This window comes from Motacilla alba, chromosome 8 (genome assembly GCF_015832195.1).
Source record: "Motacilla alba alba isolate MOTALB_02 chromosome 8, Motacilla_alba_V1.0_pri, whole genome shotgun sequence".
Taxonomy (NCBI): Eukaryota; Metazoa; Chordata; class Aves; order Passeriformes; family Motacillidae; genus Motacilla; species Motacilla alba.
In genome coordinates this window covers 21,892,296-21,906,355 of record NC_052023.1, presented here as the reverse complement: position 1 = coordinate 21,906,355, position 14,060 = coordinate 21,892,296, and the positions used below count along the sequence as shown (strand labels likewise).

The window sequence follows — 14,060 nt, the reverse complement described above, 5'->3', positions numbered from 1 at the left end:
GGTAATTACCTTTCCCTGCACTGAAGCAGGGTAGACTTTCAGGAACCTGAAAACCAGTAGCATTCTGGAATTCAGAATCTTTTATCTACTTAAACCCAGTGCTGTTGCAAAGCAGAAGCTGGTGGAACAGGACTCACCAAGAGTCTGGTATTTTTTGTTGCTGTCACTTTTATTTCTCCCAGTCTAGCAAAAAGGAGTTTCTGTCACTTCCAGCTGATGTACTCAGTTAATATCGAATGTCTCGCAGATTGACTATCACAACTCAAATACAAAATGAGCAAGTCTGGCATGCTGCGTTTTAAAATCTGGCGAGGCCCAAGCCTCAGAGCAGTGCTGTTCAGAGCAGAAGGGCCGGTCCCTGCTCCAGAGGCCGGAGCCGGTGCTCCTCCCGCTCCCGGCCGCTCCTGCTCCGGGAAAGCTTCCCGTGCCCGCTGCGTAACCGCAGTGCCCGGGCCCCGCTGTGCTCCACGGCACGAACACGCTGGGATGGCCCTCCTTGTCCCACCGCACGTACAACCCCCGGCATTTCCAGAGGAGCTGCGAGCTGCCCGCGCACAGCCGGACCCGACCCGCGGGACCCACCGCAGCCGGCCCGGCGGACACCGCGCCTCCGGCCGGGAGGAGGGAGCGGAGCGAGGCGGGGCCGGGAGGCCGCCCCGCCCCATCCTCGGGGATGCCGGGATGTTTACGGGCCTGGCAGGAGCGGCGGGGGGCGGAGAGCAGGTCGGGGCTACCGCCGGTGCCTGCGCCGCCCGCCAGGATCCCCGCTAGGCGCCCGCTGCCAGCGCCGGCGCGGCCCCGGGCTCGAGGCGCCGGTGAAGCCGGGGAGGAGCGGCGGCCGGTCCCGATCTCCCGCGCCAGGAGCAGGCGGAGCCAGGCTGCCCGGTGAGCGGGGCGGCGGCGGGGCTGCGGGCGGCGGCGGGGCCGGAGGGTCCCGGGGGTCCGGGCGGCCGAGCCGGCGCTGCCGGGGCGCTCCCCCCGCCGCGGGGTTGCCGGCGGTCCCGCCTCCCGCCGCCGCCCATTGGCCGCGGGGCTGCGGCGCGCGGCGCCATTGGTCGCGGCGGCTGCCGCTCCGCCCGCCGCACGGGGAGGGAGCGGCGCGGGGCCGGAGCGAGAAAGTTTGTGCGCGGCACGGGGCGGGACGGGCGCGGGCTGCGCCGCGTCCGGGGCATCGGCACCTACCCCACGGTCCCAGGGGCGCCACGCCGCCGCGTGCCGGCAGGGCAAGCGGCGCCCTGAGCGCTGCGGTGGCGTTTCGCCCGGTGGCGGGTGCCGCGCCGCCTCCGCCAGAGGAGCGGGCGGCCGGGGATCTCGTCCGGCGGCCTCGCCACCTCCGGCCTCAGCCTGCCTGCGGCCCCGGCCTACCTGCGGCCCGGCCGCCCCCGTGCCTCTGCCGCGCCGGGCTCCTTGCCGCAGGTGGAGCTGCTTTCCTTGGTGTTCCTCGTCACTTTCCCCTGGTTTCCTCCAGGCTCCCGTGCCCTTCTCTCGCTGGGCGGTGGGTGGCGGGCAGATGCTCCCGGGACAGCCCAGCCTGGGGGTGTCACACGGCCGCGGGTGAGAACAGCGCTGTCACCGGCAGCCGCGGCCCTGCGGCTGCGAGGCGGGGCAGCCCCGTCCCGGCGGGGCCGGCGGCCTCTGCCCCGCCTCCCCGGGAGGACTCCGGGGCTGCCCGGCTGGGGCCCTCCCGCTCCCGGGTGCGGGTCTGAGGAGAGCTGGGACCTGGTGCGACACGCTGCAAGTGAGGTTCTCCGTCTGCGGAGCGAGTGTCCCCTCCTTCACCTTACCGAGCATCCAAGCTCGGTTATCCCGGTATCGGCCCCGAGTTCCTTTCAGTGTTCGTGTGAGCTGATCCTGCGTGGTTTTAGGGTTCAGAACGCAGTTCTTCGAGTGCAGTGTGCTTTGGTTTGCTCTGCATTTTTTGAGGGGCATTTTTGAGGGGAATGGTAAAACTGCTTAAGTTAATCACCCTACTTCTGATAAAATATGAGGGGATGTGTGTTCATTAATCACACAAATATTTCATTCTTGATTTTAGATAAAAACTTTCTAAATGTTTTTTTCCCTTCTTGCACCAACTGAATGGTAACTTTTGTCGCCTTTTGAAGTGATAGAGGTGTTTTCTCGGATTGCAATGGTGGCATGCCTTCTCAGGAAAGGTTGCATTGTGCACAGTAATTTCGTGGAATGTACTGGATGTATTTCCTATATAAAGTTGTATTACAAGCCTGAGATGCAGAAATTGCATAAGATACACACTTTGGATTATTAGATCGGATGGTTAGATTCACACATTGGCTAAATCGGGAAGAATGAAATTTGAAAGGTTTTTTTTCTAGGCTGTTTAGGAGAGGACTCAAGTGTTGCAGTGCTGTAGAAATGTCTGTTTAAACTACAGATGTGCACTGTCTTGAGAAAGATGAAATGCAGTGGAAAACAGTCATTAGTTCATGGCCTGTGGAAAACTTAGGCAGAGGAAGAAAAACTGCAGTGGAAAGAGGGAAACTTACAAGTGAGTCTGGTAGCTTTGAAGTAAGAACTTAAAGCCATGTTTGTTATTTTTAAATGTTTGTATACTAAGAATTATGTTAAGAGCACTTGTTCTGTAATTTCAAAACACGAAGGTACTATATTTAGAAATACCTGATGTTTGGGTAGATGGCTTGTCAGAGCACACTTTGAGATTGTTCACAGTGAGGATGGAGGTAGTGCCTTTGTCATAGATATCTTTTATTCAGCATACTAGTTAGTCATTGCAGTAAAAAAAAATAATATGAGGTCAAGGAATTTTATTCAACCGAAAATCTTTTGGTCTTATCACAGGGTCTACACCAATTAGATAAGCAGATTCCCATTCTCACCATGGAAGCTTGTTTCAAAAGAAGAAAAAAATCTAACATATTAGAGTTCATCGGAAGGCCTGTGAGCAAATGAGAAAGTCAGATGAAAAATAGAGTGCAGGAAGTCAGTTGCTCATTTTACTGTGACCTGTGGTATCTTCTGGATTGTAAGACAGAGCCATATAAGCCTCTCTATAAGCCCAGTTGCACAAAACATAGTCCTGTGTGTTTGTGCACAGAGACAGTTTGTTGAGGCAGTTTGTTCATAAATTCACCCTCCCATGTGTAATAAACTTAGTGCAGTACTCTCTGCCTCTATACTGATGGTAAATTCAGCTTACCACTATCAGTGCCTTGCTGCCTTCTGAAGTTTGATATTGTTCCAAACATCTGTGCTGGATGCTTGGTTGAGTTCACCTTACATTGGAAAGTCCCCTAGGAGAAGTCCAACTGCACTAACTTCTTCTCTACCTCTAAGGGATTTCTTTTTTGTGATTTGGTGTTTATCTGAAAATCCCTTCTGATTTAGGATTTAGGAGATGATGGCATTATCCTGTAAAGGTTAATACTATGGATAGTTTTGGGAGTTAACTGACTAATTTCCAGAGAATTTGTTCAGTTTATCTGCGTTCCATGTGCTTTGCAAATCAGATGAAAATAACTGACCAAAATACCAAAGTGGTGATACGGGCAGCCTTTAGAACACTGATTTGCTGTATTTATCACCATTTCACTTCCCTAGCCACATGGGAAGGAACTGCGCCCTAGACTGAAGTACATAATCTCACTTTTTGTTTCCCTAATAAGTATTAAAGTGATTCTTCCTGTTAGATTAATTTAAAAAGCTGCAGAGAAGCAATGCTGTGAAAATGAGTGGCTTCTTTGGTGAAGAGACTCCTGTGCATTTGTCTCAGGCACATGAAACAAATCTGTGATTCAGCTGTGATTTTTGTAGCAAGAAAATGTGCAGTATTTCAAGTGCCATTGTAACCTGTTGGGCATATAGCACTTATTTATGCAAGGGAATTTGCTATAAAATTTTAAACAACGCATTATAAAGAGGAATTTGTAAGAAAATACTGTGAACAATCATGTTAAAACCTGATTGCACGTAGTTAATATTGTGATATTAGTGGCTTTTGTATTGGATTATAGGTGACAAAGGAAATAGACTGTTTGCATCATGTGGCATTTGGGAGTCTGCATTCAAACCTCTTCAAGCTGCTTGGAATGATTTATAGCAAAGTTATTGCTGTCTTATTTAATAGCTGTATTTATGTTGGACCAGATGAATTATTTTACAACGTCATAAAAGTTCATGTAGAGCTTGTAGATTAGATTGTTGCTGAAGCCTTTGGGAGATGTTTGAATTAAGTGTTGTGAAGTATTGATGAACCAGTCTTTCTCAGTTCATTTCAATTTTCTGTAGCTAGAGTACAGAGTTTACGAAATTACTGATTCTTTGATAGCTGGAAGGTGAAAGTATCACAGCTGAACTAAAAGTTACTTCTCAAAATAAGTGAAAACTTGTGGTGGGAAAACACATAGCCTCCTGCCCTGTAGAGGCCCTTCTTCTGTACCCTTTTTGTCCTCATCTGAGAGCAAATCCAAAAAAGGAGTTGTCTTTGCAGCAGTGAACTTCCAGTCCTTGCCCTGACTGAAATTCAGAGCTGTGTGTTGGGTACGTGGGCTGTGTGTGAACTTTGCAGAGACCTGCAGACCTTGAGGAGCAGCCTGCAGACAGTGTCCAATGTACAGCTGGTCTTTGAGGGTGCTCCACAGCCAGACATGGATCTTGCATCTTTCAGACAGTGCTGGTTTAATGTAAAACATAGAAGCAGCTGCAGACTTGAGTGTTGGCTTGCCTCTGAAGTGAGCGTGCTGGCTGCTGCCTGCCTTGCTTCTGGACCCAGAGATCCTGGATTACTTGCTGCTTTCAGGAGTCAAGGGTAATGCTGCTCAGAGGTTCACAGGAGGCCTGTTAAATGTGGCTGGTGTTTCTTTTCTAATTCTTTATAATGCTTCATTCATTTTCTCATCTTCGGGGTAGCAGATTTTAGACTAGATATTACAGATAATTTTTTTCAGCTTGAGAATGTGCATCTAACACCTGCAGTAGGATGTCTTGCACTGCTTTCTAAGATTCTGAGACATTTCTGTGAAGAGTGTGTGGAATTTATTGTTAAATGTGTTCTACTCCACCTGTAGCAACACTGACGTTGTCAGCCAGAGTTGTTGCACAATTGTGTCCACCCAGTCTTCTAACTGGGATATATTTTCCCTGTGCTTAGCCATAATGGGTTTATCTGACAGTGCTTCCACTCTTTGTTTGTCTTGTGTTTTCAACTCGTGTGAAGATCAGCTGTTTACACTTTTAGTAAAATCTCTTTTGCATCTCTTTATGAATAATTTGCTTTTATAGGTGCATTTAAAGCTGTGCCTTCATTAGGACTCTCTCTGTGTGTGTGAGAGCCGTGAGGTTTTGCACCTGTAAGGGTTTCTAAATCATGTTTTAGCTTCCTTTATCTGAACATCTTCATGTTTGGGTTTTTTTCTCCTTTTAGTTTCTTTTCCTTTTGCCAGTTTAATGTGTTATTCTTATTTATATTCCTTCTGTTAATTTTGTTTCCTAGTTCTACTTTCCCATACAGTATTTTGTTGACAAAACTCTTGGGTTGGTGTTGAGTGAATTGCTTTCTCTTTGTGAATTGCCTTCTCTCTGTTGTGTTGCTTGCCTTGTTGCAGTTTTTGATGTGCTTCTTCACTTCCCTACCGAGGACAAAGCACGGTAAAATGTGATGAGCTAACTTAGTAGCACACTGTTGCCAGAGGGAAGATGTTCTGTTTCTCCTACAGTCCCTTTCCTACACCTCCCATCCCTGAACTTCCCCTTCTTCCTTTTTTCTCTGCTGCTCAGCAGAGTGTCCCACGTGCTGGTTCTGCTCTCTGCTTGCAGAGCAGAAGCCCAGCTGCACCAGGGAGTTGGATCAGCTTGGCAACAGGGCCAAAGAGTTCAAGGCAGCAATGTGAGATCGTGTGGCAGAGAAAGTGAGAGAAAGAAGGATCTTTGGTGTTACTGAGCCGTTAGATTGATTTGTGTAGTTTCATGTTAGAAATGTAATTTGGCAGTAGATTCAGCTGATCCAAGTTAGCTGGGGCTGGAGCAATCCTGTATCTTTCCCTCTGTCTTTTGCTATCACAATTCTGTCCTTGTCTCTGCAATTGTCTCTAGGATTCTGGGAACTGACCTGGGAAGAAGTGACTTTGTCAAGGTTAGTTTTCAGGTAGTTTCACTTTCCATACCAGGAGTCTGGCTAGCCACAGCAGCCCCACTGGAAGGAAGAGGATTTGGGAGTCATGGCTGAAGGCAGGGGAAGGGGTAGCATCACATCATCCGTTCACCCTGTCTTAGAGCTGCTCGCTTACAGACACAGGAGCACAGCCTGGTGTGGTGTGGGCTGAGGCTTTGCTTTCTAGATGGTATCATGGTTAAATACAGTGCATTGTTCCCTGAAATACTTTTCACTGTGACATTATTATCATCTACCTGTGCCCTTTATAACTGGCTATTGAGTATGAAGAAATGGGTTATCAAATTTCTTTCAGGTGAATAGAAACTAAATGAAAAATGGAGAAGCTTGCTGCTCAAGCAGTTTCAGTTCCTGTTTCTTTTTCAGTTCATAAGAAATAGCAAACAAACAGTTCAATAAAGGGCAAGTCAGTGCATGTATAACCCTTTGGGAGCACCTTGCAAGATAAGCAATTTACTTGAGTGACATAACTGAAATGGAGAGGGAGAAGTAAACAAACTAACTTTTTAAATTGTGCAAATGAAGAGGAATGGAAGCAGACTTGTGAAGCAGGAGAGCTTCGACTTTTATCTTCTAGACAGACAGCACTGACAGAGCAAACTCTTAGTAGCTGGGCAGTGACAGTGAGTGGCATGTGGGTTTTCAGGGTTGGAGTGAAAATAAGCCTGGTAGGTTGGGCCAAATGGATGAGAAAATTGCGTACGAACTCTTAGTTCCCTTACTGTCTTCCCAAAGGGTTTTTTGTGTATGGCTGCTCCTGCTGTTGCTAAAACCAACTTTTACCCCAAATTAACTGTCTGTGTGTTTTTTGACTGCTTTGACTGGACTGCCCATGAGTATGGAATTTGGACATATATTTGCTGAAAAATTCAGTATTTCCAATTAGGTAGTTAATATGTACCTGTAGATTAACAACTGCTGGGAATTTGTGGTGTTCAGATTCAAGGCTGTCCCTGCGGAGGGGAGGAGTGACTTGGCACCCTGTGGGGAGTATTGATCTAGATTTTAGAAACTGCTTCTAAAATTAAAACTAATCCTTCTTGAATATAGATGTATATGGATTTATACTGAATCACTTTCAGTACTTTGAAGTTGCATATGCAGCTTCTCTCCAATGTGGACACTTCTGCAGAGGATTTGACAAATGGTGTGTGTTTTCCACACTTTAGAAGACATTTTGGGTTTTTTGGACAATATGAAGCAAATATTTACTATTAGCTGACAGTGGTAAAAATGAAATATTCTATGTACATACACAGGTATGGGTACATAATCTGTGTACAGATGTGTACACATATATATATATCTTAATATGCATATATATAATGTTTATATATTTATGTATACTAATAGGGATATGTGACATTTTATTGTGGTAATGGTGAACTTGGTCTTCCAGTACTGAGTCTGCTTTGTCCCTTGTCAGTTAGTCTTGGCAGACTAACTTCAAGTGGGTGTCAGCTTAAATATTACATTTTGCATTATTAATACATACATTTAAAATATATATGTAAATAGAAACATTACAAATTGCAGCCTGCCCCTGAGTTGCCAGCATTGAGTGGGTGGTGAAGAGTGTTGATCAGTGTTGGTGACCTGACAAAGTGTGGGCTGAGTTTGACCACCAAGCCAGTTCCCTCCAGTGGCCAAGTTTTTGCCTTACAGAGGTAAAGAATGACTTGGGGCAGTCTGCCTTACGAACCAGTTCTGTGGCTGTTTTTTACCCTGCTCGCATCAAGCTGAAGGGCCGCGCTGTTACTGCTGGGTGTGAAATCTGTCTCCTCCCGCAGGGTCTGTGGCTTTGGCGCTGGGAGGTTGTGTCAGTGTGACTGCAGGTGACAGAGAGCTGGGCTGCAGTCAGGCTGGCACGCCTGGGCTCCCTGGCACTCGCTGCTGGGATTAGCACTGCTGCGGTGGGCTGCCGAATTGCGTGTCGGCTGTTCAGGAAGGCACTTGGAAATCTAAACCCTTGTTTCCACAGCACTCTGCTGTTTTTAGGTTCAACCAGGGGGACTGTTTGAATGTTCTACCTATGTTTAAATTGTGCTTTTGAGGAGCTGAGACTCAACATGTAATATAAGCAAATGGGAATAATTCTTTAACTTGTGTTTGTACATGGAAATACAGAATTGATACATGTTGTTGGCTCCCCCCCATCCCTCAGCTGAGGCTGATCCTTATCTTTAAATTTAGTAAAGATAGATGAGGAGTTTGTTGATCTAAAATTTTTCATTGAAAATCCATCTTAGATACTGAAGAATCTAACTTTACACAAAATTTACAAGAAAATTATTTACAAAAAATAGTTGTTCCTGAAGAGCTTTGTGTCTAACTTAACTAAAATAAGGGTTATAGTAAAAACTGAAAATATCTGCCTTAATTGGTGGTGTAATCCAGAAGTAAACATAGTACATTCCATTCTTTGGGAACAGCCAAATTGACTGTGTCCCTGATCAGCACATCCTGAACCAGTGTAACTCGGTATTTCTCTGTGGTAGCAATTATGTGGAGTAGTTACAGCTATATTTTGCAGAAAAAAAGAAGACTGATCTTCTCAAATTCTCAGCAGAACTGTAACATTCTGAGCATTCATTTAAGTGTATGCTCTTTTCCTAAAGTATAGCTGTTTCTGCTTTGACATTGATTACTGTATGTTCTCACTTAAGATGCAAAATTGACAAACAAGTGCATAGCAAGTAGCTAATGGAAACCATGTATATTGAGACTATTAATGATGTTTTCTACAGGAAAACGTTTTTTTGTTGTTGTTGAAGAACTGCCATCTGTTAAAGCAATAACATTTTTGCCTAAATGCTGTGTGAATTCAGTGTGAATGCTTTATGGACTTGGAGCTATGAAACTAGTTCTTAAAAAGCATGATTCGTGTGATTAAGCAGTGCATTTAGTCTTTTTCTCCTGGAATAGTCTGATCATGTTTTTAAAGACATAGTTGCTAGACTTAAGTCGCAAGGATTTCAAGTTTTTCCTAGGTTTCTTTTTTAAATATTATTTTAGAATACATTTGAGCGAAATGGAAGCGATGAGCTCTGGCTCCTGTTCCGGAGCGGCTCCTCTGCTCTGATTGCACTGACAGCTGTGGGGAGTCCTGCCTCTCCTCTGGCAGGCTGCTGGAAACCACCTGGAAAGCTGAGTGCTGCCTGTGAGATGGGAACTTGGGTGTAGGAGTGTGCTCTTGCCTCTTGGGCTGCCTGATATCTGTGCGATCTTCAGATGTGTGGGCAGATAGCCCAGAGCTCTGACAGGTGGCCACTGGGGAAGGGAATGAGGACAGCGAGGCCTGTTTGTGAAGGAAGGAAAAGGTGTTACTCCCATTCCAGGCTCTTGGAGTTTGATGGTCTGACTTACTGGTGAGGGCTGCTTTTCTGCCTTGTGGAGTAAGAGGAGTTGCTGTGCCCTTGTGATTTCTAATGAAAAATTGGTCCTGTTGTCTGCATCCCCAGAAACTTCATTCTGCATCCTTAATGTGTAGGTGCCACCTTCTGTTTTGATCAACTGAAAATGTCAAAGATTTAAAATATTAGTAATCAACCATAAGTATTAATATAATTGTAAAGTGTTAGCAGCCATAACCATAGTATAAGATTTAGTGTATGTGCCTGTGTTCCTGTGATCCATATTCTATGCAGGTTGTCCACATCCAAATGATCTTCATCGTCAAAATGGTGAACATCATGTTTGGAAGATAAATGATTCAGCAAGTTCCTTTTTTTGGCAAGGGATGTGGTGAAGGCAAGGAGTCCTTCCCCACCATGTGGTTGGTTTGAGAACATTGAAAAACATGAGTTGCATTTGGAGTTTAAATTCTGAAGTTTTATGACAACAGTTTAGTTTTCAGTGCTGTTGTGTTATGATTTCTTGCCTCAGAGGGGAGGTTGCATGGGAGATGTTTTAGAACTTGCAAAAAATGCCAGTATTGGTGTCCTAGTGCTGGCTGAAAGTTTGCCTGGTCAGTGGTGTGCACTGTCTCTGGCAGCTGATTTCCCTTTTCTCAGCATGGTCATTCTGACAGTCTTGGAAATCTTGGCATTACTATCTCCTCTTCTCTGCTTCTCGCTGTACTTTGATAATTGATTTTTTTTTTCTATTGACCTGCCTGAAGTTGCTTTTCTTGGATCTCCTTTGTCTTTGAATCAGTTACAGGTAATACAGAACAAGAGGAAGCCCAACCTGTGTGCTTTGTGTGGAAGTATGATGGATGGGAAGGCAAAGCCTGAGGGGACCTTTGGTTGCTTTGTGGTTTGGTGTCGGGAATTGCTGATGGCGCTGGGATGGCATATGGGTGACTGCTTTCAATGGGCCAGGGAGAGCAGATCACTAATGATTTGTTTGTGTATGCTGTCCACTGCTTACTACACAAGGGCAGCACAGGAGAAACTGCAGAGCTGCTTGGTGACTCTTTTGTCTGTTGGGGATCTTACCACAACAATACTGTAAGAGTGGCAGCAGTGCAGTGAGCACAAGCCATTCATTAGTTTCTTGAATATTTTGCAATTGCCTTTGAAAAGCTTTTCTAAGGTTTTCTGTTTTCTGTTGGGTGTTACTTCTAACCCTTTGAATAGTCTAGAGAAATTACTGGGAAGATTTGCGTGTGTTTTAACAGCTATAGGAATCTGTGTGGAGTGTAAATAGCTTTTTGTGTGGAAGTACATAGGTTTAGCAGAATAAATTTATTACAGGAAATTTCCTTATGTTAAACATTTAATGGCATCAGAAAACATGTTCTGTGTCTATCTATCTCTAGAACATTGAGGATTTGGAGCAGGGAATAAGAAAACAGTAAGTTAAAAAGCAAGGATAATATCCCTGTCAGACATATGATTCTTGTTCCTCTGAAGGCCTTGGCAGGTTTGACCAGGTAATAGGCAGGGATACTTCATCTTTGTGTGATGAAAAAGTTGTTCAGGCCTTGCCTCTTACTTGTATGAAAGCTTATTTCATTGTTTGACTTTGAAGCTGCCAGTGAACTTTTGTGTTGTCTTCATCTGAACAGGGCTTGCCCTTGTAGGCATCAGTAACACTGGCTGCTGTGCCTGCTCCCGCTCAGGGGTGCCTAAGAAAGGATGCACTTAGTTGAGGGGGGAAAAAAAAAAATTTGAGCATTTGCATTTTTGTCTCTCCTGTTTTTACTACTAAAATGGTTCAGTGCATTTTGCAACTCTAACTACTGGTCAAAGCCTCGTGTGTCTGTCTTGGGAATGTGGCAAGCATCTTTCCTCCCATCTTACTGATGGGAAGTGGGAAGTTCACAGTATTCCAAAGGCCTCTTAAATAGCTTGCCAGAATGTACTGTGTACATGTTTAGCTTTTTTTCTGTTTGGATGGAACTACTCTTGCATATTCCCTAAAACCTACAGATAAATCAATGCAATGCAGTATGTGTGCTGCAGTCGTAGCTCTTCTGCTGATCTGCTGTTTGCCCTGCTGTCTGTAGGTCAGAGCTCTGCATAATTAAACCAGTTGGTGCCCCTGAAGAGTAATGGGATGATGAAGCTTTTATCAGGCAGAGTCATTTGTCTGGTGCAAGTAGTTTTAATTCACATTATTAATAATAAATTCAGGTGCCTATAGTGATTTTTTAAAAAAAATTCATAGAACAGTAAACATAAGAAAACCACCTTCCCCAAACAGTGCAGAGCTAGTTAAATGTTCCTCAACTCAAGCATACAATTGAGAAGATGAATTCCTTTGTTCTTTTGCTGATGTTCATTAATCATAAATACTGGCTGAATTACAGTGTAATGACTGTATTTTTCTTTTCAGGACATAAGGGACATTGTTGCTTGATAGAATGGATGAACAATCACAAGGGATGCAGGGGCCTACTGCTCCACCATTTCAGCCACAGGTACATATATCTGGGGTTTTTTAACTGTAACTCATTTTTTTAGAGTCTTCTTTTTTCTTGTGATAACAATGAAACTGTGAACAGATAGAATGTATTCTCATGATCTTGAAATGAATTCTATATCAGTCCAGTAATCCATAGAAAATAATTGGTTTTAATTTTTGCCTCCTGCTGCTTCACTAACTTTGGGAAGTTGGAGTTGTATTGTATTGAGGAGGAAGCAAAGAGGAATACAGTTGTTTCCTTAAGAAATGTTGAGTTGTTAAACACTACGTTTCAAAATTGTATCCAAAATACCATGTTTATTTCAGACTGTTGGCTTTACCTACATCTTCTTACGCCTCCTGACAGTGATACTATGTGAATTTCTGTCATTACATTATCGGAAATGTAATGGTTGAAACCTGGCATCAGGTTTCAACTCCACAACCTCCCTGGACCACCTCGCTTTTGCTGTCACCCTCAGAGTTAAAAAAATCTTTCCTGATGTTCAGATGAAATGTTCTGTGTTTCAGCCTGTGCCCATCACCTCTTGTCCTGTCACAGGGCACTGCTGAAGGAAGCCTGATTCTGTATTTTAACATGTGTTTTTCAGGAATTTGAGCCCATTGATGAGATTCCCCCTGAATCTTCTCTTCTGTAGGCTGGATGTTGCCAGTGCTGTCACCCTTTCCCCCTGTGATCTGTGCTGTAGAGCCCTGGTTGCTTTCTCCAGTATGTCTGTGTAGGGATGGCCCAGACCTGGATGCAGCACTCCAGGTGTGCTCCTGCCAGTGCTGAGTAGAGGGGAAGGATCATCTCCCTCCTCCTCCTGGCACCACTCCTTCAATTGCAGCCCAGGCTGTCCCTGTCCACCATGGAGTGCGTTTCTGGCCCCTGTTCATGTTGGTGTCCAGTGGCACCCCAGGTCTGGCCTGTGGAGCTGCTTTCCAGCAGGTCTGTGCCCAGTGTTCCCGGGGCGTTTTGGGGTTGTTGCCACCCACGTGCAGAGCTTCCCACTTCCCTGTGGTGAATTGTGTGAGGCTCCTGGCAGCCCATTTGTGCAGCCTGTCAGGGTCCCCTGGGATGACATCACGACCCTCTGGTACATCCAGTCCTCCCAGTTTGTGTTATCAGCAAACTTACTGAGATCACATTTGGCCCCATTATCTAGATGGTTAAAGATGGTGTTGATCAATACTGGATTGAACCCGCTATTGATTGCTGAGGTACACTGCTAGCTACGGTCCTCCACCCACTGTCAGTGCTATCAGAAACTCATTTGCTGTTTGGAATGAAGTGCCTGAAAGCTCCATCAGAGTTTGTTGTCTATGAAGTTAAAACACTGTTAAAACACCCTTACATCACAAGGATGTTTTGGGAGTGCAGAGAGTACTCCCAAACTGCTTCCATTTACTCCTTTACATTGTAAAAAGGTTATGGAGGAAGATAGAAAAATATGGATTAGCAGTCTGAGGCAGTAGACTCTTGAATTCCAGAACTTTTGTGAGAGCAGAATGGGAGCATTTTAGCATCTAAATAGAGAAAAGCATTAATCTCTTACTAGACCTGAAAAACCATAAACTGAAGGCAGCATATACATCCCTTACTTTTTGGGGTTTGTTTGTTTGTTTTTTGTCTGGGGTGTGGTTTTTTGTTTGTTTTGGCATTCCCAAAGCTGAAGAACAGCGATTTATTAAGTTTCTTCTTATATGGAATCTTATCTCTGCTCAGCATTGCTATTCTGCTCTGTTTCCTTGTTTGCCTGTATTCCCCTCAAAATGAGGACTCAGAGCTCGGAGCAGTATTCAGAGTACACACAATGGACTTAAGTAGTGAAACATTTTGTTGTCTGTTTCATTCAATTGCTTTTCCTAAAGATATCTGACTTGCTTCTTGATGGTAATTGACCAATCAGTTTAACTTCTCATGGAAGTTTTTCAATGGTGTTGTGTAAATCTTTTTCCTGTGTGGTAATAGCTAATGTAAAATCAATGATTCACAGTCTTTAGGGTGGTATTCCCCCTTTAAGTTTTGGATTGGTAGCCTTGAGATGCTAGTATTGAG

The 14,060-nt window shown here is 44.9% G+C and overlaps 1 protein-coding gene across 5 annotated transcripts in view; it reads left to right on the top strand.

The window, feature by feature from the left end:
- Positions 1–746: 746 nt before the first annotated feature.
- NEK7 (NIMA related kinase 7) overlaps positions 747–14,060 on the top strand; it is a 68,191-nt gene continuing 54,877 nt past the window's right edge. For 3 of the 5 annotated variants that reach the window (XR_005257752.1, XM_038144022.1, XM_038144019.1), the window contains exons 1-2: positions 748–885; positions 11,930–12,014. Coding sequence is in view for 3 of the 5 variants with exons in the window: in XM_038144022.1 (XP_037999950.1) it covers positions 11,958–12,014 (57 nt within the window). In the remaining 2 variants the exon portion in view is untranslated. Of the gene's footprint in view, positions 886–984; positions 1,417–11,929; positions 12,015–14,060 lie in introns of those variants that run through there. The other 2 variants (XM_038144020.1, XM_038144021.1) reach the window with 2 other exon arrangements.